The sequence below is a fragment of the Labrus bergylta genome, chromosome 19 (assembly GCF_963930695.1).
Source record: "Labrus bergylta chromosome 19, fLabBer1.1, whole genome shotgun sequence".
Taxonomy (NCBI): Eukaryota; Metazoa; Chordata; class Actinopteri; order Labriformes; family Labridae; genus Labrus; species Labrus bergylta.
In genome coordinates this window covers 14,911,656-14,934,833 of record NC_089213.1, presented here as the reverse complement: position 1 = coordinate 14,934,833, position 23,178 = coordinate 14,911,656, and the positions used below count along the sequence as shown (strand labels likewise).

The 23,178-nt window shown below is 41.6% G+C and overlaps 1 protein-coding gene across 1 annotated transcript; it reads right to left on the bottom strand.

Moving 5' to 3' along the window:
* Positions 1–1,229: 1,229 nt before the first annotated feature.
* Positions 1,230–22,616, bottom strand: LOC136177093 (CUB and sushi domain-containing protein 2-like). Its single transcript, XM_065948157.1, has 2 exons — positions 21,768–22,616; positions 1,230–1,978 (listed from the first exon to the last, which is right to left on the bottom strand). Exons 1-2 carry the CDS (start codon positions 21,940–21,942, stop codon positions 1,758–1,760), a joined length of 396 nt encoding a protein of 131 aa, XP_065804229.1. The 5' UTR covers positions 21,943–22,616; the 3' UTR covers positions 1,230–1,757.
* Between the last annotated feature and the right edge of the window lie 562 nt (positions 22,617–23,178).

Here is a 23,178-nt window from a genome sequence, read left to right as displayed (position 1 = left end):
TCAGTGGAAAGCTGCTCTGCATCTGATAATTCGAGCTAATACAAATAGAAGTGGAGCTGTTTAGATGGCAATTTCAGCCAAACAATATTTATCTCCCAAATCCAGACTGGTTCAGTTGAACTGTGTAAACTAAATGAGCATGAAAGTCTGCAAACCATGAGAGCCAATATTTCAGTTACAATTTCAGCGATGTTAGCACAAGGCAGCACTTCTTCCAGGCTGTTAAATTGACACTTTTATGAGAGGATGAGACTGTTGATTCAGAAATTGTTTGTTTGAGTCCTCACACCCTGGTGAGTTTTATTCCTTTTTTCTTTTTTTTTCTTTTTTTTTTTCTCTGAGCTGTGAAGCACAAAACGGGCCCAGAATCCCAGTGAATAACCTTGAATGCTGTCACAGTGTCCACAGAGTCCGTCTTGTACTAGTCACCAAAGGATACACTCAAACTGCCTCTGAACGCATCACTGATTGCAGTCTTGATTATACAGAAGTGTTGACTCTTTTCCAGTTTCCAGTCCACTGACTTCATCAATACCTAATGACTCTCCAAAGGACGGTTTAAAGTCTGTTGCGACTGGGGTCTTAAATTGATTGTTTTTATTGGTAATGATTGGTTTTTGTACTTAATAAAGTAATTAATGAGATCTCAGAAAACAAGGGGGGAAAAGGAAGAGACAGGTTGTAAATAAAAGTTTTGATTAGCTGCTGTGTTCGGATAAAACCATCACTGAGTAAATTATTTTTACTTATGAACAAGTTTGGCTAAGCTGTTGGTTTGCATCAGTCTGATTGTCTTAAAGCAATTTTTCAGCCTCTTAGTCGCTAACTTGTCTTAAAGGAATAACGTGCGACTTTTTGATCCAGAAGATGTCGCTGTTTCCTGAGGGCTGCATTATTTTGTTAACAGGCTACTGTTAGCGCTCTTTAGTTAGCTCGGAGCTTCACATTGCATGTCATTTGACCCAGAATGACTGTGATCTACAAACACCTAAGTGACATCCAAATAAGCAGTGGTTAGGCCATTTTTTTTCCCCCTTTCTCTAGTCCTTGGCTTAAACAGCTACACAAGGGGATGAGTCGGCTATCTCATCCATTTAAACACAACATAAATACGGCTCAGAACAACAACACAGGCAGCGGGACTTTCAATTCTCACTCATTGTAGACAGTCATAACTCTGATAGATATTTACACAGAATATAATTGATTTCTGTTATATGTATGTGTTAAATATAGCATGTTCTTCCTTTAAGTACAACTTTCCGTGATTGTCTGTACTGAAAAGAGCTAAATAATTATGTAGACATAATTTATTTGTTTTGATTGTTGGACTCTGTATTCATTGTCAAAAAGAACACAAAGTACATTTTCTTCTAAACCTTCATAGTCATCTTGCAGTTCAACAATGTGATAAATAATTCATGTCCTTTGTTTCAAGTGTTCATTTGTCAAAATGAGTCACGTACCAATTGGGAATAGGGTTTGGATACCTATGAATATATGACCAGGATTGAAATATATAGGGATTATAATGAAAAGTTTAAGAATCGTTTAATATTACCATCCAACAAGAATCTTTTAACTGCACTAAAACCTTTCTGTCAAATTTGAAACTCTTTGCCAGCATGTCTACCCACGTTTATCAAAAATGGTTTCCATGACAACAGTTTGAAAATCTTTTGTCAGTGAAATAAAAACTCTTTGCATGATAATATCCTTCACATTTACAGAGTGCACATCGAATAAGTAGACATCATTTACCGTGTCCGCAGGTTCCCCGGGCTCGGTGGCCCATCATATACAGACAAGATGTCAAAATCCTCCTCCAGGGCGAAGCCTTGAAACACCAGCTGTATCCGGTTGTGCTCCGCCGCCACAATCACCCATGTACAGTTGGCATAGTTAGGATAGCCGTATGGGTAGCCAGGGCTCTCTATTGTCCCATTGGGACTGTGTAGTGTGTAACTGCAGTTCTGAGCTGTGGAAAGAAAAAAAAAGAAAAATCTTAGACATTTTGAAGAATTAAAAGTGTGTGAAAGAAAATAACAGACACTCCTCTTCTTCCAATTATAGAAATCAAATGCACACACACAGTCCAACAGTTTGTATGAAGTGCCGCAACATCCCATTATCACCTACAGCGTGCAGCATGTGTCATTAATATAGCAGTGCTAAATGGTATGCCCTCCCCCCAGCTTTCACCACCTCTACCACCTCCATCATCATACACTTGTTCACTCAAGGGCCCCTTCCCCACATTAGTATTACATTCTCACATTAAAACAGGACACGGCTGGAGGAGAGATACACTTGAGTACCACAGTAATTGCATTCATCTTACATTTTCTTCCACAGCCATTCCCGTTGCCTTCAATCATACGTTTTAATCGTGTGTTTTGTCATCTATCAGTACAGAGCTTGGGGTTGATGTAAGGAGTGGGAGGAACGAGTGAGTGTGTGTGTGTGTGTGTGTGTGTGTGTGTGTGAGTGTGTGTGTATGTGTTTCAAATCTCTTGGTTAAATGACTTATCCTTCACTGATCTATAAGCACAGCTGAGACTTTAATCAATGATAGGGATTTAGCTGTAATTAATCGGTAACGTGGTCTGATGTGTGATTGCGCTTATGTTTTGTGTAGCTCTGCATGTGTGTTGTCAGCAGTTAATAACACACATTTAATCCTCTACACATTAAGATGGTCATGGTTCTTGGCTCAAAGTGGAAGCATGGCTAATAAAGTTATTCATCTTTAATGAAACGTGAGCATTCAGCTATTACTGACAATAAGATGACCTGAACAAAAACCACATGTGTAGCAGCATTTGCGCTAAAACAGCAGGACTGCAACACAGTGAGCATTGATTTTTCTTTTCCAGAAGAAAGCTAACCTAAGCAAAGTTATTGTTCCACAGAAGCAACCTGCATACATAAATAACCTCATGGAGGGACTAAATTAGAATGCCATGCAACAATACATGCTATTTATACAAATGATTCGTATTTTTTTTTCTCTTTATTTGCTGCAGCCACAAACCTGAATCATAATGCAGCCTGATTAAAATGTAATTAGGAAAGCATAATTGGAGGACATCTGTTATCTGGACAACACACATTATTCAACACAAACAACACAACACTTGCAGTGATATGATTCTTGTATTGTTACATATTATTCACTGTTGTGTTTTTTGTGTGTGGGATAAATCAATCCATACTACCTAATTGCACTGAAAAAAACCAAAAAACATTTAAAACAAGCATCATGCAATAACACAATGCAGCTTCAAATTATGTAAAAAAAAAAAGAAGAAAAAAAGACTGCTGGTTTGGTAAATCCCTGCAGTGGGGAATTGGTATTCCTTGTTGAATGCGTGTGAAACACACGGATTCGGTGTTACTTTGTGTGCTGATGATAGAACAATCCCGCAGCTAGAAACCTGTCCAAATTTTCATTCTGAAACGTGCTTCATGATTGGAAAAACCAGCAGGGATTAGCAGGTAATAAGACACCAAGCATGAAGAGAAGCGACGAGAGAGAAAAGAACTGGGGCATTTTTTCCTCCTTTTTTTGAAATGAAAAAAAACAAAACAGTTTTTTAACAGGCTTGTGCAGAGAGAAGAAGAAAAAAATACCAAAAATTAAGCATGGATATGCATAATCCCTGGTTAGCCATACGATTGAACCCTGAATTTCCCTCTGCAGCACTAATCAAGCCTTGTGTTTAAGACTGAAGGTGCTATATGCCACATCACGTCTTTGTGAATTCTGAGATGTCGCATGGAAAAACACCAGATGACACACACACACACACACACACACACAAAACCAATATTAGCTTTTGGCCACAGGTAGCTCAAGCTTTTCTGCAGTGAAGGGGAAAAAAGGGGAGGTAATGTCAGGAGGTAAATATCCCGACAGTCTGGATGGCATCGGCAGCAGCGGGAGGATAATGGCATCTCTAGTCACAATATATCCATCATGCAACTGTTGGCTCCCTGGGGCCTGTCTCTTGGTAAAAAAAAAGAAAAAAAAAGCCTGGCCTTCTCTTTGCGCCTCTTCATATGTGCTTGACCTCTTCAAAAATATGCTCATGTTTTTGTAACTTAACCCTGGCTACTTGAATACACTTTAGTTAAATTTATGATGTTGTGTTGAGTGTCGAGCTCTGTTGAAATCTGCAAGTGTTGCAATGGACTCTTAGAAACGACTGTGCATTGACATCTATAAAATTGTGAACAATGAATTAAGCAGAAACTAGAACTACATACTGTATGGAGTGGAACTATCTGAGAATCACAGTGTGAGGTCCTTTTATCTCTTTGCTGTGTGTTTTTTTCAGTTTTCAATCTTAACTAGCTGCACGAGTATAGAACAAACGGGGCCATCTCCATCAGATTTTTCATTAAAGCCTTTAAATGGGTGCAGCAAGTGAGCATACACCCTTCCAATTACCATCAGGTCAATACTAATATCCAGTGAAAACCTCCAAATCCACCTCTCCAACCTGATTTTTTATACACACAGCCTGGCCAATAATCTCCTAATCAGCTCCCTCATTACCCGGCCTCAATCCGACCAAAGCCAAATCAATGTCTCAAATGGTTGTCTGATGGAAGAGCCTGATAGGGGTCAGAGTGGACGGTGAACCTATGTAGGCAATGAGTCAGGATGTGTAGACTGGGCAGAATTACAAAATAAAACCAGGAAGGTTGAAATGTTACTAATTTGTTTTAAGATTAAATGCTTCACGACATAAATGATTGTGGAGGCTCAACAGACAATTATGTAAAGTGGATTATGCCATTCTAAGGTCTGCTATTTATTTATAACACACCACTAAAGAACAGACAGTTGGTAGGGATGTAGTTCTGATCACAAAGTCTGGATGACTAACTGTTATCTTTTCGACAGCAGAAAGGGAGGACGTCAGTTAGTTTGAAAAAAAAACTTGAACAAAATAATAAAAACAGCAGAGCAACTCTCAAAGCGCTTATAGATACAAAAAGCTTTAAAAAGGCTATGACAGAGAAGTCAACAGAATGAAGGGAAACACTGAGCAGTGAACAGTGTGCAATAGGTTTACAGAATGGTGAATGAAAAAACACAAATGTCAACAGACTTTGACCATCATGAGTCAAAAGGGATGAATCATTGCGACTCATTCATGGTTTTTTCTGTTCGGTTTGTCACACTTCATCATTTGAAATGTCCAGGAACAAGTTCAGTTCTAGGGCTGATTAAAAAAAAGAACAAAAAAAAAAACATTTCATTAAAGCAGCTCTAACTGTAATGACTATGGGACTACTTCTTTAGCTTTCACATCAACATGTTTACGGTGTAATCATAACTCCTTGGCATCAAATGAAAAAGAACATCATTTTGCAAATGCATAAAAGCATTTCATACTTGAGTATATGTTTTATAAGTGGACTGAACATGCCATTTACTGATTTATTTATGACAGATGATTAAGCAGGCAGCAAACTAGGCTCAATGTTTCATGGGTTCAATAAAGCGAAGCAAAAGGAAAAAAAAACAAGACTGAGAATAAGTCCACTATGAGTGCAGCAGCTCCAGCGGAAAAAATATTATTCTGACGTTTGAGCACCTGTGCCAAGTGACCGGCTCTTAAATCGAAAATGAAGCACACAGTCGTGGATAAAAGACTCAGGTAGTGCTTTTAGAGATTTATTTTTTCTTTGGAGGGGGGGGCTGCAGAAAGAAACATTTTGTCCTTTCTGTGAAAGACATGGAAACAATTAAATTAGACAAAAGCAGATACTTCAAAGTTACTCGCTTGAGAATGCACTTTGATGAACATCAAATACAAATATATATGCATTTGTAGCAGTTTCCATTTGTGTTCTTGTTGGACCGTGAAAAACTACACACAAAATAGTTTCTCACCATAGCATGCATGTGTGGTTAGAGTATACTGAACCAGTGTCTACTCTCTGTTCTTCTCCTTTCAAAACCCAGAGCCTTTGATTAAGTAGATTCCTGCACTCCCGGGGCCGGGCTGAATTATTTAAGCCTCGCCCAGGGTGCATTATGAAATTAGCTGCTGGGAGCTGATGACCTACAGTGGAGCCCCTCAGTGTAAATCTGCAGCGGAGAGCCCATCTTGCAGTTGACCCCACTGACACACCGTAAAGACCACATAAACAGACTGCTGGCCGAGCTGTTTTAGAGCGCCTAGACCTGCGGCAAAGAAGAAGGTCATATTTTCTTAAATTGTGTAAGATCAGGTGAACCACTATGAATATGGAGGTGTCGTAAATACGCTGGTTCAGCAATTAGGAAAATTGTTAACTCGCTGTATTGGTTGGTGTATTTTATCCCTCAGTACGGGGACTATTTGTGTTGGCTTGTACTGAAATGTTAACTACCCTTGATATCCGTGGATGTTCAACAGTTATGTTGTACACTGCTTAGCACACTGGCAGCATCTGCTTGGCATAAACCATCTACAGCGTGCTAGCCGCCAAATGTTCGGACAGGGAGAGTATGACCTTGTTGGAGCTGCTGAACTCCAGTTTCTAAATATGTGTGCGTGAGTGTATGTGCTATTGTTTGCTTTGCCAGGGCAGTTGTTTTTGTGAGCGGGCGCACAGTGCTGCCGTTCTGCACTGTGACACTTTGATGAATCGACGGTCACTGGGCTGTACTCCGGCAAGACAGAGAACCCTCAATGTGGAAAGAAAGAGACCAAAGAAGGGGGCTCGTGGGGGGGGGGGGCAGACAGAAAGAAAATAGACAAACCAAAATGTATGGACGTATATAAAAAGAATATATTTGGAAGACATGACACGAGGAATAATGGAAGAAATAAGGAAATATGAGGGCAAACTAGGGACTGTAAAAAATATGAGCAGAAAGGAAGGGAGATTAAAGGTGAAAGACAGGAAGAGTATCACCCAATGGGAGCTAGTTATTTTAAAAGAGGAGGAGGGGTCTATATAGGGAAGAGACTCTTTACCTCATTTCTGTGTCTCGTTGCCTTTCTGCATTGAGGTCACAGACTGCCAGTGTGACATTCACAGCAAGACAGAGCCTAATCTGCACAGTTAACAGATCCCAGAGGTCTACATGGAGTGATGATTCACCAGTGTGTGTGTGTGTGTGTGTGTGTATATGTGTGTATTTTGTTTGTCAGCTATCAGCACATGTATGAATGTAATCCCTATATCCTAGGAGGGTATAGTGTCACATGTCTACATGTAACTTGTCTGCTCAGATGCAATTACACTGACGACATTCACTCTCAAAGGACGGAAATTTCATCCCGGTGAACATAATCCTAACATCCCATGCCACTGATACCATAAAGACACAAACAATACATGGAATAAGAGACTGAAAATCTCCTTTCTGTCTTCCATCTCTTTATCCCTCCCATCACTGTCCGGTTCGTCCATTTACATTCAAAGTTTGCCTTTTGGTCAAAACACAAAGAGACAATGGCAGTCATGAAGTCAATATTAAAAAGTGTTTATTTCTTGTGTTGTGAGAAGAATGTCCGGCAAAGCACTCCAAGTAGCAATTCAAGGATTCCCAATCAAAGGAAAAAATACTTGAGCAAATTTCTGAAAGCAGGATTCTTGTATATATGTGATGACACTCATTGTTGAATTCCAACATGTCTGCACTGAGGCAAAGTGCATCTGTTCTATGACTTTAAATGAATGCAAAACTGCAGCTTGAAAACCCTAAAGCCAATGGTGAAATGATAGCAACAGATCATGTTCCGACAGAAACTTCCCTCATATGAACCATGAAGTAACCCATTTAATTGAGATACAACCATAAACAACATATTCCAAGTCTCGCTCATCTAAAAGCGAAAATACAGATTCAGCTCTTTCGCTATTCTCAAGAGAGACCATAAAACCTTCAAACATGCGGTCTATCAAGGGGCTGTATCTATACAAAGTGAGCATCCCAGTGGCGCAAACATGGAATCATTTCCAACCAAATAAGCGCTCCACTTGGGGTTTATCGCGTGACAAAGCCGTCAACTATCACATATAACCCATCCCATGAGTAAACTTCAAACAACCAAATGTTTTGTGTGTGTGCGTTTGCCAGTAACAGCCTCCCTGGTGGGAAGATAAACCCTTCCGCCCCATAGATCCTCTCAGCATTGCTATTTGTCTCCTGACGTGTCAGCGTATATGCGCGCCTTGACCGCATCATATCCGAATTAACCTCTAGATGGCCGCCATTAAAATGGAAATGGGTGAGCTCAGCGATCCTGCTCGTCTCCATACATTAGGCTAATGTCAGGGCCAGGAAGACACCGTCTGCCATTACAGACAAGCCAAATGCAGTGGAAGGCACTTGGGATGAGGTTGCTCCTACTTAGCCCTCCCCCCACAGGTTGTTTCCACTAGGCTGAATGGTAAATGTTGTTCCCTTAAAAGGGCAGAAAAATGAAGCTTGCCTTTACATAATGGTGCACATCCGGAGGTTGGAATGGCTTTGTGCTGCAGGAATGTGTGAAGAAAAACAATGATCTCTGTAAAATCATGCAGAGAGCGGACGCTCAAGCGAACAACATACCTAAACGCGCTTGCCAATGCACACTCTCAACTGTAAATCAGGAGCCACATGCATCCATTCTACGTTTCAACCGTTGTGACACTCTCATCACAGGCTATGGCAGTTATTTCAATGATGTGTTGACGCCTTTGGCGACGCAAAGTTATTAAACACACGTGCAAAGACACAATAACACATTGTCAAAGCAATGCAGCTGGAGGGCGAAATGTGCTCTGCAAGAAAATAAACAACACCCACATGCAAAAAAAAAAAAATGGAGCCAAAGATTAAAGCCAAAGAAAGCGGCTGCATGCTGAGAAAAAGAAGATGCATTAATGCAGATATACGCTACTGCATGAGTGCAGGATTGCATCGGTGGGGGCTGTTGCAGGCAGTTTTGGGCAACTTTGTCTAAATGAAGCAGGCTGTGGGCTACGTCAGAGAAATCGACAAAATTGAAGAAGGCACTAGAAGTATACGGAACAGGGTATGGAACACAACTCTGTTTAAAGACTGGGGAATAGAAAAGAAAATGTCTTCACTGCATCTCTGCTTGCAAAAGAGGCACAATGGAACAAGTGTTCTCTCAGACAGAGAGGAAGAGAAGAAGAAGGGGGGGTAAGGCAGTTCCTTCCAGCTGGGTCATATTTAACTACCACTATTAGGGCCAACCAAAAGAACCTGCAACCAACCCAACAACAACAAAAAAAGCTGCACACACACTTCCGCAAATGCCTGATACTTTGCCATATTTCACCCATAACAAACACAGAATCTATGCATCAACATGTTATTCACCTAAATGCTTCTTCTTCTTATCAATACATCTGAAAAGCCCTTCTGGTAGGTTTGTGTTTCTGAGCTCAACACAGCTCCTCAGTAACCCTCACACCAAGGGTTTCAAGCTAATCAATAGAAAAATAACCCATTCAGAATCAAAGACATGTTATGGTTGATGTTCTTCCCTTTCACAAAGACCCCCGGTCTTTGTGGGGGAGTTTATTCAGCACTGATACAAACGGGCCTCCCACACAACACAGCAAGCCGAGATGCCGGGAGAAAAGAACATGTGTGTTTGTCTGTGTGGTTTCATGTGTGCACATGTTTGTGATAGATCACTTCTCTTTGTATCTGTTTCCTCTATACATAAAAAGAAACTCAGGTAAGGCTAAAGGGAGAAAAGCAACAAAACCGTGGTGTTTGGAGTTGTTTTTTGGCTTCAGATTTTGTTCTTGTGTATCAATGTATTTATTTTCTGCAACAGTCAAGAATACAAAGTGACTAGTTTATCAAATATATCTGGTTGATCCAAGCAGCAACCTCTAGGGTTCAGAAAAAACGCAGTTCCTTGAGTGGCCACTTGAGGGTGACTCCAAAAGTGAGTCAATCCCCATGAAGCTCCATGGTAAATGCTCAACTTTACACAATCATTAAAACATAATCACAGCTTGCTACGGAGACAGTGTTTAGGTTCCTATAGCCAATTTTCTGTTTATTCAATTATACTGGGGTAAATTTGAATATACGACACCTTGTGCATAATGAGGGGTTGGGCCCCTTTGAGTGACAGATGGGTTCTTCTAGGTGTCATCTCAGCTACTTCAGTCAATGAACTCAACTTGTTGGTTCTTCTGTTTTCTATGCCTTTCAAATATCAGACGAATGTGTGTGATTTACTGAAGGTCCACAAGAAGTCTAAAATCCAGTCAATACTTTTCAAATGTTAGCACTAATTAGCTTGTATCAGTCTTTAGCTCCGTCCACCAGTTAGTTTAGAACTGAAGAAGCCTTTCGGAGGAGAGGTGAAACGTCTTCAAGATCTTCAACAAAGTCCAGTTGCCTTTGGATCAAGCTTCCATTTACCATGACCCTGAAGACTGAGAGCGTCGACAGATATCAGTCTCTGCCCTCACTGTGCCTGACTTGTTAGCTAGTTCAGTGTTTGTTAAAAGTTGAATTATTTGTGTTTTTCACCTAATTGGTACCCCACTGACATGTGGGCATGTGAGAAGCTAATTTGCTATATTCCAGAATCTCACTTAGCTTTATTCTGATAAAAAGGAAACTCTTGGGAGACACGATGGTTCACTGGCTAATTCACCCAGTATTTCTTTAACCGCAGGCATGGATTGAGCAGCTTTGATTACATAACATATATCGACCCCTCGCTTCACCCAAGCACCATTCTCTTGTACAATATATGGTCACTTACAGCAAAAATAAATCAACAAAACGAAATAAAAAACCAAGGCAAGACCAAAAATACAATACTCAAACTTAAAAAAGGAGTGAACAAAACCAGTGGATGACATCAGGTTTGCTGTGTCCATTTTTAATCAGACAATTGGTAAATCTAAACGAGTGCCTTCTGAATAAGTGTAGCCTTCCCTTTGGCCGTTCATTGTGTGGGAGCTTTGGAGGTTAATTGTGCACAATTTGAGAAGTGTTTCACAGCCTCTTGTCTGCTGGAAAAATGCCATTCTGCCATCTGTGTCCTAGAAACTTTTAGCTCTTTTGGATGAGAGTTTAAAAGGAGATAGTGTCAGGTCTTTGCTGTACCCTGTGTGAAGTTTATCTGATCAGTAAAGCTTATAAAGCTTTTTTTTTTAAAAGAAATGTGCCAATAAATGTGCCAATTTTAGACTCTAATCAACATCTGTCTTGATGCACAGGTTGAGCTGGGTTCCATCAACTCGTTTCTCACCTCCAACACAAGAGAAAGAAAGAACATGAGAACTTGAAGGAGAGAAGTGCGGTCCACACAGCGTAATTCACGGCTTCTGCCAGGAAAAGTGTATAATATTCCCATGAAAACAAGAAAAGTGTATAATGTTCCCATGAAAACAAGAAAATAGGAGAACACATGAAGACAAATCCCTTTCCTCAATTATTTATTGTTGTTTGAGTCCGCCTCAACACTTAATCTCACCCACACCACCACTACCACACAGGCATACACATACAGTACATCTAAACACGCACACACTTAATCACACATACATGCATAACTAGACAAATGCCAGTTTTCTCTCCAAGCCTCTTCTGCACTTATTGTATGGGGAAGGGGAAAAAAAGCACAATTATGTATGACACTAATGTGTTAAACAGCGAAGCTCAATTATCACCCAATTTTCATTCTGCTCACATCTGACAGCTGGGCTATTTGAGTTATGTTAGACTGAAACTATGGTGAAGAGACAATCGTAGTGACACCCTGCTGCGTTTGTGCACATAAATTACACTAGAAATCTGAAAAGAAAAAAAAAACGGCACTTTCTGGACTCTCACCAATCAATAGCATCAACAGGAGGGGGGCTAAAGCAATAATGGATGTGTTAAATCTATGAGATGATCATCCTGGATAAGCACGTTGATCTATGTGTGTGTTAGTAAGTGGTCATCCATGAACATTTGATCCTGTTTGAGCGGTGCGTATTCAAACAGAGAGGAAGCACCGATGCAAAGGTCGGGTCATGGCCGTCCCAGCTGGACTATTCCAGCCATCACTGAGAGATGGACGAGCAGCAGACAATCAATCAGCCTCACTTCAACTCACTGTAGCACACTTTCACCTTTCAACTCGGATCCTAACTGCACCCCCAGGAAGGCTTAAGTGTCAGTTAAGGACCGCCTGGATAATTGATAGACCACAGGCTTTCCTCCCAAATGGATGAGAAAATCGCTTATATGAAAAATTATATTTTGTCTACAAGCTGAAATCCCACTCTGCTGAAACTATGATAATGGAACAGAAAATTCTCAAAATTGGTAGTTTTGAATTGATCAAGTAATGGACGATACCTGCAAGATTACATCATGGATGACATACACTAAAGATCTTTTTTTTTTCATATTGTATGTGTTTCTTTCAACTGCTCTGTTTTATGACGTATGCGGTAAGGTTTATAGGTCTGAAATGTAAAATAGGAGCCTATACCCAACCTTGTATTCTTTTGGGGCGTGTTTGCCTTTATTGGATAGGACAGCTGAAGAGAGACAGGAAATGCCAGGAGTAGAGAATGTGAGTTGATACGCTGCTCCGAGGACCACCGCCTCCGCACGTCATAACCGCTACACCATCAGCGCCCCCTAACGTTGCATTCTTGCATTATCAAATAGGACTACAAAGCAATGTTGCAATTATCCCTAAAAAATCCTTTCATGCCTACCGTTCATGTAAATATTTGTCTCATACCATACATTTTTGCAGACAGGTCCTACAGTGTCAGAACTGGGGATAACTGAAAAAGACATAATCTTGTTTATTTGTATCTCTAATTTGCTGCAGCTGTGAAAAGCAGGTGCTGCTATTTCCTACACGTGCTATCTTTGTGAAATATGTGTATTAATCTGGTATTCAATCGGGAAACATTACAGCAATCATTTACAGACAATATAATTCAAAGCCAAGGTGTGGCTAATCCATAAACGTATATGTATGTACCTTGGGATCATTCCTGATAACAGGTCCCTTTTGTCAAGTCATTTTATTCATACAGATTATGCATAATGTAATGTATCCTATATTATAGGAAATCGCAAATTTGACACAAGGGGATTTGCAATCTACATTACATACGTTATGAGGCCTTCTATCCTTAGCAGCCTGATTTTTAACCCCCCCACATGTTTTCTCCAGTTACAGGTTTTATTATGAAAATCTAAATTGGTAGTGGATGCCTACTGTATATATTCAAGCCAATGTAGTTATTGTTTTTTTATTATAAAGATATTAAAACATTTTTTTTTTCTGGCAGATTGGCAACCACTTCTCAGAGCATAGTTGATCAAAACATTAAATCAGTGTCTTATTTATTTCAGGAACAAGGTTGCATCAAATCTGCATGGAAAAAATAAACTGGAAAAAAAAAAAGCTGTGAAATAAGTATTTTCCTCTGTGTTCCATCTTGAATATCAATTAAAGAGAAACAGCCTTTATATATGTAGCACACATACACTGTAAGAGAGTGCTCAAATATTGAATTTAAGTATCCCTTGACTGCCAGCCGGGTAATATTGTGTGGTCCATTTCTGTGGTAAAGACATCAGGAGAGGCTTTAAGCTCAATTCCTCTTTTCTCTTTAGTAATTGATCTTCTTTGTAGAAACAAAACACGTAACATGAGTCAGCAGGCAATGGATGTAAGGTCAGATTAAACTGGTTTGGGTATTGGACACTTTAAGAGTGATTAACTCAGGAAGATGCACTTTAGACCAACTTTAGATAAAAGCTTACTACCTCTGCTGATTGCATTGCAAATATCCTGGAGTACAAAGTTCTCATAAAGAGAAGTTGTATTTGACAAACACTCTCCTGAGAAGGCTTTAGATGGTTAATTGTCTTATTAGCTTTAGGATGTTACTGCTCCTACAAAGGAAAGCACTAGGTTTATTTGTTTTCATTTTTTATTATTATGCTTTTTTGTGCATTTATTGTAGGGATAGGACAGTGGCTAGTGTCGGAAATCTGGGAGAGAGAATGAGGGGGAAGGAGCCACAAGTCGGATTCCAACCCAGGTCACCCGCTTGGAGGACTACAGCCTACATTTGGTGCGAGCACTAACCTCTACCCTACCAGGGCACCAGAAAGAGCAAGATTTAACCAAGTAACACAACTTTTTATAAAAAAACGTATTCTTTAGTAGTATGTTTAGAAGTGTTGCAGGTGGATTTTCTGCTTCTGAAGAAGTCAGGCTATCAGCTTCACTCTGTTTCCTGTGTTTTTTCCAAAGCTAAACTAACTGGCAGCTAGCTGTATCCTTAAATTCACACTGAGATTTAAAAGTGGCAACAATCTTTAAAAAAAAAAAAAAAAAAAACACAACAACCACTACGCACTACAATTAAAAAGTACAACATTACAAATGTGTTACTGTCTGGACCAACATGTTTCATTATATTTTAAGTACTCATGATTTAAATCTGAGGTATACAAGATGTACATGAAAGTTTATTTGCTTAGGATGCAAAAAATGGATTGATCCTTGAGAAGACTAGGAATTCAATACAAACATGAGCACACACACACACACACACGCACACACACACACACACACACACACACACTTACTGACTATCTCCACATGATGACTTAGCTGCTTTCCCAGAAAAAGCCCACTGACAGATTGCCTATACATTGAATAGAGAGACAGGTCGTACAGGAAAGGAGAAAAAAAAAAGAGGCAAGGACAAGATAGCCCCCTGCCTGGGATCTTATCATCAATCTGTGGGATCACTGATATCTGATAAGAACATTGTAAATCAGGAGGCTAAAGAAACACCTGCCTGAGCTCTGTGTCTGTACAAGACAGACAGGGCATCTACATCTATCGCCCACATTGTGGGGATTTACAGTAGCCGGGGCAAATTCTTATGTCTGATAATAACAGGAAAATGGGAAACTGAAAGGAGATTGAGACCTGTCTATTATAGCTTTGCTGCTGTATACATGGCTCAGGGATAAATAAGCTTTGGATATCTCTTATTTGTATTCACCTATAGTAATCCAGTGAAGATTGACTGAAAATATATGTTCCTGCTTTCCTCACATGTCATTCCTCACAACACTTGTAGTGCTCTTGCACATAATTGCATTTAAAAAAGATATGCAGCCAAGCTCTTAAACCATCTTCAACTGGAAAAAATGTAGATCAAAGGATATAAGAAAACCCTTTTTAGCAACATTCACTACAGCAACAGCAAGGCACTTTACCACGGCCCATCTATCAAACATCCAAGGTCTTGTTTGTGGCTGAGCAGCTTAAACGCTAACAGCAGAAGCCTACAGAGTGACAGTAAAAGCGAAAGGAAGTGTGCTGTGAATGTGACTCATATGAATATGCCTGCCAGATAAGAGCAAAAGTGCCAGATTTATGTTCCCTTTGCATGCAAAGCAGCCAAAACGTACGTTTATTGATTTACCACCATGCTCAGGAACATGCTGAGAGTCATTTAAAGGAAACAAGTAGCCTTTTATTTCCCAACTCTACAACCAGAGCCTCTCGACCTGTAAATGTCTTGATTTGAATGTGTTTGTCATATTTCATTAAAGTAACCCTTTTTTTTTACTTTTACTTTTACATTGACATTGCAAAGAGAAATAATCAAACAAATTAAAAAAGCCTTTAAAATTGAATTTTCTCTTCAAGGGCAAGGCAAAGCTAGCCGCCAATTGATGGCAATGCTAACAGCTAAAGCTTTAATGATTCTTATCTGTCAGAAAAAAAAACTGCTCGGAGACCGAACATTAATTTCAACATTATTTTGTACCGTTTATAACATATGTCTGTTTCACACTCGCAGAAAACTCCTGAAAAACTCCTGACATCTGCAGGAGGAGCTGTATGTGTGATCACAAACGGCGTTGTTCTTCAATCGGACTTTACCCAGAGTCTCCTGCCAGACCCCTAGTATATTTTGTCGCAGCAAGTCCGAGTGAGCTGATGTGAGAACGCAGCAGGATATTATCCGGAGAATTCACCCCAATCCATTGAGAGGGAGGCGTGACGCTTATATCCTTTGACTGGTGCACGGTACGTAGACGCACGAGACCCTTACAATCTCCTTTCCCCTTCATTAAACTGTTGCATTACGTTTTCTGTTCGTCACTATGTTCTTCTCTGCTCTTTTCTTGAGTCTGTTGAAATACACGTGGCATTGATATATATGCAAATATTCTCATTATGGCATCGTAAAGCACACTCTGTTGCTTGGTCCGCTACTTCCATTTCAGTTTTTTTATCTTTAAATCTGTTGTAAAACCGAATGCTAAATGAAAAAAAAAAATAGGTTTACTAGGTCGTGAGGGATGGCCATGAGATCTTGTTATAACATTGTATCAAACAGATGCTTGAGTCACTCAGAGCAGTGAACTGAAAGAAGACACTTTTCAGAGCAGCTAACCATGAGCTCATTCATTTATTTTACTCAGATACAGGAGAGAATCCCGCTTCCTGTTACAAGTTACGTCACAAGTAATCATTACCCACAAGGCCACCTTTCTTACAGGGGAAGGCTTGATTAGTTACACTACTGTGTAAACTTGGTCAACTCATACTTTTTGGTATGACAATTAGGGGGCAACCCTACTTTACAATAACCTTTTTTAAGCTCCCGATATGTTGTATCCTACTATGAACACATAGGATGTTCCTGGACATCACAGTGAGTGACGCTTTAATCAAGATATCATGGAAAAGGGTTTCTGGATTAAAGTGCATTGATGTCTAATGGTCAAGTTTGTGTCTGTACACTTGTGAATCGTTGCATGAATGCAAATATGGACATTTCTCCAAGGCCTGGAGGAGTCTGTGAGCGTGCATGAATTAGTGAATGAGTGTGTGTGAGTCACTGTGTGGCTGTGATCAGTGTGATGAAGCACAGTGACAGAGCTCCGGCCATCTGGAGACAGATGACAGTGTGAATCACCAGAGAGGAGGACGGAGGGAGAAAGAGGTGGGTGGCAGGAGGGGTGGATGTACGGAAAGACGGATGAAGGGAGGGAGGAAGGAGAAGAAGAAGAAGGAGAAGGTGCAAGGGGAAGACGAGGGAGGAGGAGGAGGAGGGTGACACCTTCATCAGCTGGTGGGCGGGGGCAGGAGGGTGCTCACAAGGACGAAGAGTTTTTTGCATGATCTTAAAGCCTTTCTCAAACACCCACCACACACACACACACACACACACACACACACACACACACACACACACACACACACACACACACACACACACACACACGCAGAGACCTTTTGGCGCTAGCTAATGACCTGCTTGTCAACATTTTAGTCTAATCATCCTAGAGTGAATGGGGGCGGCACCTCACACGCTCATCCAAACAAGCACACATGCCCATAAGCTTACTTACACACTGTTAGCTGCTGAAATAGAAGTCTGCTTGATGCCTGATAAGAAAATGAGCCTCCAAATAGATCATTTACTAAAGAGAGGAAAATCACCCAGCACTCAAAAGTGCACAGAAACATAGGGCCTAGATAATCTCTCGGCTGGTTTAAGCTTATCGCCCCTCTGCTCCAACAGTCGTCTCCCCTCTCTGCCTCTTATTTCCCCTTCACAGTAGATTGTGTCCTGCTGTTTTCCCATTTCTCTTACTGGTGTGCCCCCTCTTCACAATCTCTATCGGTCTCTCTCCCTCTCTCTATCTCTCCCACTCCGCAGCTCTTTCCTCTCAAATAGACAACACAGATTGAAGCATCTTCTTTGCATTCCAGACATTTCTCTGTTTTGGGTAAATAGATAATGTCTGTTTTTCAGCTCCCGTTCCGTCCTTTGTTGCTCAAGAGTGAGTGTGGAGAGCAGATGGGAGATAGGGGGAGCAGCAGAGCGTGCAGGTAGAGCAGGATTTGAGATTGAGAGTAGCAGGCAGACAGGTGGGAGGAATAAGAGTATAGATGTGCGCATATTCATCATGGAAATACATATGGGAAACATAAGGCACATGGCAATGTGTGTTTGATTGGTGGATTGGCTTACAGGAACTCAACAGCGTTTTTTTTTTTTCCTAATCTGATCGAGTACTCTCACTCAACCAACTGTCACGCAGCATCCACAGACTTGTACCTTCGCTTACATTGATCCAATAGAAAACACAGCAGCTCCATGACGGAGGTTTAAAACAACAGGTTGTGAATTTACTGTGCGTGGATTTCAAGCAGACCTCAGAAAAATGAGGAAAGTTGTGGTAGTAGAGTACTTACTCACTTGAAGACTGATGCTTACTTTTATTGCAAATCAGTCTGTTAATGATTTTCTCGTCACGTGCTGGATAATATGTCAAAAACTTGGTTAGAATTCTTAAAACGATGTTCTTAATCACTGGTGGTCCAAAGGTCATTTTTAATTCATCATCCCAAACAGCTGAAAATCTCCATAAGTGAGATAGTGTAATGTTGTATTTTTCTAAAAAAACAACAACAACAACTAATAACCATCAAAACTGAAAGAGAATTCTGTCCAGACAGTCAGTGACTGTTAGCTTTACACGCTATTCAAGTGAGAACATGTAGGAGTATAGCGGTTGTACGTGTATATTTTGCTCTCACTGTGCCTTGAAATAGTAACAAATTCATAATAAACCCAACAGCAGAGAGCTTATGTTGTGATCCCGTCAAGCCAGGGTTTGAAGTCTGTGTCTAATTGAGGGTTCAAAGCCATGAAAACATTGGAGAAGTCCCAAATCATTGTAGCCAGCGAGCCCTCCACAGAGGAGCAGCTGCTGCTGAGGCTGCAGGCTGGGGGTGCTGTCCGTGGTGTTGAAGAGAAGTTCAGCTGCGCTCTGCTCTGTCCATGGTGCTGAAATGTCAACGTACAGTGGGATCGTGGGATCCTTTCGGGAAGACGGAAGGCTTCTGATTTATGATAAATGACAAATAATTGAGTTTATTTAACAAAATGCAGCGGTCATTCCTGCACTAATGTATGAGATTCGAACGAGTCATCAACAGTGATGTTTTCAAAAAACAGGTGTTCACAATTAAAATGGAGTCAGTTAAAGGCCCACGTCCTTTTGTGTACCCGGAGGTCTTCCGCATTAAATTGCTCAAGTTTAAATTTGTCATATTTTGATTTCTAGAACTTCAAAAGCGAATCCCCACCAGGAAGATTTCTCCCTGCGTTTTTTTTTTTATAAGGACACGCACTTCTACGCGCGTGCACACACACACACACACACACACACACACACACACACACACACACACACACACACACACACACTTTCGACCTTGCTCTTTCTTCGGGAGCCTCATGACGGTGCGAATACAAGCAAATGTCATCAAGCAGAAAAGATAAAAAGGAAAAGGGGGCATCAAGCCCTCTAGTCCTCAGAACATTACTGTGAGTTGCATCATGAGAGCAACACGAAGCCTTTATAGAAAGGAGCGCGTGGATGAGAGGAGAGGACGGCGGAGCGTGATCTTGCGTGTAAATGGACATGCTGAGCGACTGTCTCATGCGCCGCTGACGAGTGATTTAATATCGGCCGAGCTGGAGTGAGGAGCCGAAACACGTCATCCTCAATCTGCCTCCTCTACCCTCCTCTCCTCTCGTCTCCTCGCGGCCTCTGCATCATCTTCCTCTGCGTTTAGATGAATATAGAGGTTGATTACCGTGTATTGAGCTTTTGAGTCCACTGGGACAGCTGGTTTTGATCCCATGGAGAGGGCGCACTGCTCTCTTCAATAGCTCTTTGTCAGACGCCTCACACACATCTCTATCTTTGTCTGCGTGGCCCTTTGGGGGCGTCTGTGGCTACAAGGGAGGCGACAGTGAGACTGGTTATCAAATAAGGAGACTTAAAGCACTAGTATGCGCATGAGACATGAATGTGGTGTTTCAAACATGGCCCGCAAACAAGCATCTTCACGTCGCCCATGCGAAACATCACACATGTTGCATGCAGCTTTAGCCTCAGTTTGGATTAACAAATTCTTGTTCCTGTTTTGGGGGTTTGCAAAAGTATATGGAGAAAGAAAATCCACAAACTCCGGGTTTCCTCTCCCTCCTCGCACCGCCTCTCAGCATAGTGTGAGGCTCTGGTGCCGCTCAATGGGAGAATGGGGCAATTGCTGGTGGCTGCAGCACCAAGGGACGCGCCAGACCACCTCAGTGTGTGATATTCAACCATATTTATGGACAACGATTAAAGTAAACGTTGTTACAGGGGGCAGTATAGATAGTCTAGCCTCTGCAGCTGCTCTTCGTAAATATGTGCAATAAGTTAGAGTCGCTTCACTGGCTCCAAAAGTAGACTCAATCGGCAAGAGAGAGGCCAATAAAAACAGCTCCCTGGACGCAAATAAAACCCAGAGCGTCAAATATAGCCGCAATGAGATTTACTCGGCAGGAAAGCGGAGGGAGATTTGTCTGGCTCTCTGGGACTGAGTTGAAAGCGTGATAAACCTACATCCCACCTTAACCGTTCGGGTGGCTGATGACACAAGCTTGATCAAAAAGTGGGCGACAAGTGGGAGTTATTGGGTGGGAGACGCGTTTCAATTCTCAAGCTGAACACCACACTTAAACAGAATGAGACCACGCGGCCTAAATGTGCTGAGAATGTGCCAAGTTTCCACTCACTCGTGGATTATGCGCTGTCCAACCAAAAAGGTATGAGTGGGCGAACACAGAGCCATGACTCACTGTCAAATTCATATTGTGGCCGTGGCAGTATTCTTGGCTTTTGCTAAAAATAGTGACCATTCTGTGGTGCCGAGCCAAGACAGTGATAAAACGGTTGCCTTGCTTTGCCAAAGGACCCGCTCTGGATGGCAAAAAAAAAAAAAAAAATCATTGCAGCTCTTCCCCCCCCCCGAAAAGCTTGGCCTCTTAAATAACGCCACGAGATTTTGTGATGAATGTCCACGGATACGAAAGGCAGAGAAAAAAAATATTTAAAAAAAATCACGCACCAGTTACTGAGTCTCACCTTTCAGAAACACTTAAGTGAAAGTAAATGAATAGTAATGATAATCTGTTGAATGCCCAGCTCCCGTTACAAGATTTCCATTTGCAATTAATCAAGGACAGAAAACCCAGAGTCAGTTAATTAGGCCTGCACCCCCGAACCCTTACAGACACACACACACACGCACACACACGCACACGCACACACACAAAAGGACAGAAACTTCACACAAAACGTTGTTCATTAATGTTAACTTTGGAAGTAAAGAATGTTATTAGCTAGGAATAAGAGAGGAAGAGTTAGAAAGAAGTACATCCCTGTGCGCGCACACACACACACACACACACGCACGCACACACTCCCTTTATCCTTCATGGACTCAGCACATAATAATCAGCCGTCTGTTTGACCACCTCAAGATGTTTGTTTAAACACCCCAACACCTCCTTTAATCCACCCATCTCCTCTAAAAAAAAAAAAAACATCTCATGCAGTCCTTAAATGAAACGCATCAACAGAGTCAAGGATAGACACGAGCTCGGTAGCAATTCCAGAGGATCCGCCGGCACCAAAATAGCCACCCAGCCAGCCACCTCTCCTCTAATAATAACTTTAGGTGCTGGAACAGCAAGGTTGAGCCTAAAAATGCGCCTTTAGAATGAGTGCATGTGTGTGTTGCTGATGCTTATTTGCATTCAGTAAGGGATCGAGGAGGGTGGGCGGTGGAGTGGGGGGTAAGCCTGCTGCATTTTGCACGTCTTCAGCTGTACAGGAGGAGGGGGGGTGGGGGGGTGGGGGAACTTACCCTTTACTGAGGCGACCAGTAGCCCCATATATAAGAACAGCACCCGGCTCCAATGGTGCGCGTGCACTCCTGCCTTCATTAGAGCAAAAATTCGTATTCCGTCCCCTTTCCTGTATGCGCATTCCGGTCTCCTCGCGAGTCCCGTAGCTCCGTCAACGTTTGAAGCGGCGGTCATGGCAGGGGCTTTTTTTCTCTCTCTGGTCTGGCAGGCACGATAGTTCTCAGATAGTCAAAAAAGGGAGATTCACACGGTGTCGGCGCTGAGAAAAATCCCAATGCATGGAGGAGGCTCGGATCTCGCAGCTGGACTGAACCATGTCATGCGGGCACCGGGGGTTCGGAGTCTAAGTCTAAGAAGATATATTTCACACCTAAAGGGGGGAGAAAAGGGAAGGACGGTAAAGCCAAGGGGTAGACGTGATTTAGTGGTCACTGATATACCCCGCACGCGTAAAAATCACGAAAATCCCTCGTCCACTCCACATATGCAACGATATCACCAGATATACGTCAAAAGCCAGGAGATCCCTCCTTCAGTTTGTCCAGCATCACTTATTTGTCCTTCTTATAAATGTATCTCCCTTTAATAACAACATTGGCGGTATCGATAATCCACGTTTTCAACTCGTCCTTAGATTCGAAGGGATGGAAAAAGAATGATGGAGAGCCACAGAGGTTATCCAGATCCAAGGAATATCGCCTCGTTTTGAGAAGTTCTCGACCAATGTTGTAGTGTACTCACCGATCTGAGCGTTTAGAGATAAATGTGCAGTATGGATGTATTCCCAGTATCGAGCGCTGAGCCACAGCGTCGTCTCGGGTCTGTGCGACGCCAAGATTCAGACTGCAGACCTGCTCCTTCTCTGCGCGTCTCTCTCTCTCTCTTCCTCTCACTCATTCGCTCTCTCGCCCCCCCCCCCCCCCTCTCTCTCTCTCTCTCTCTCTCGCCCTCCCTCTCTCCTCCACTCTCAGCACCTTCTTTAGTCATATCATATGCCTACAGATATCTCCATTCACCTGTGACTAAGATAAACTGATTAGATGTGATAAAAGGTCAATAATTGACATATTTTGCGCGATGATTGATTCTGTCTATCCAACAATTTTCTCATTTCATTGAAAATGCAATACTTGATGATACTAATGATAACAGATAAGAATATTATGATAAGAAGATGATATTAATATGAAACATTAAATCCACCTTGTTCCAATTTGTTATGGTAAGATTTAGGGCCTCACAACGAGGCCATTGTCTCCATCCATTAAGACCAATCATCGGTTTGGCCCAGCGGTTTAACATAGATGTCCACTTCCTGCTCACTAAACGTGAAATTGATGCTTAACAGGCTGGAACCCCTCGCCAGTAAATTTGAATGTCATTTCCACTTTTGCATATGACCGGTGTAAT

What these genes read in the sequence shown, in the direction of transcription:
- LOC136177093 (XM_065948157.1), bottom strand. Translation starts at nt 21,942, where the DNA reads ATGACCGCCGCTTCAAACGTTGACGGAGCTACGGGACTCGCGAGGAGA. An exon ending in ACTGGTCGCCTCAGTAAAGG is followed by an intron (nt 1,979 to 21,767) that starts GTAAGTTCCCCC and finishes TTCTTTCCACAG; the next exon opens with CTCAGAACTGCAGTTACACA.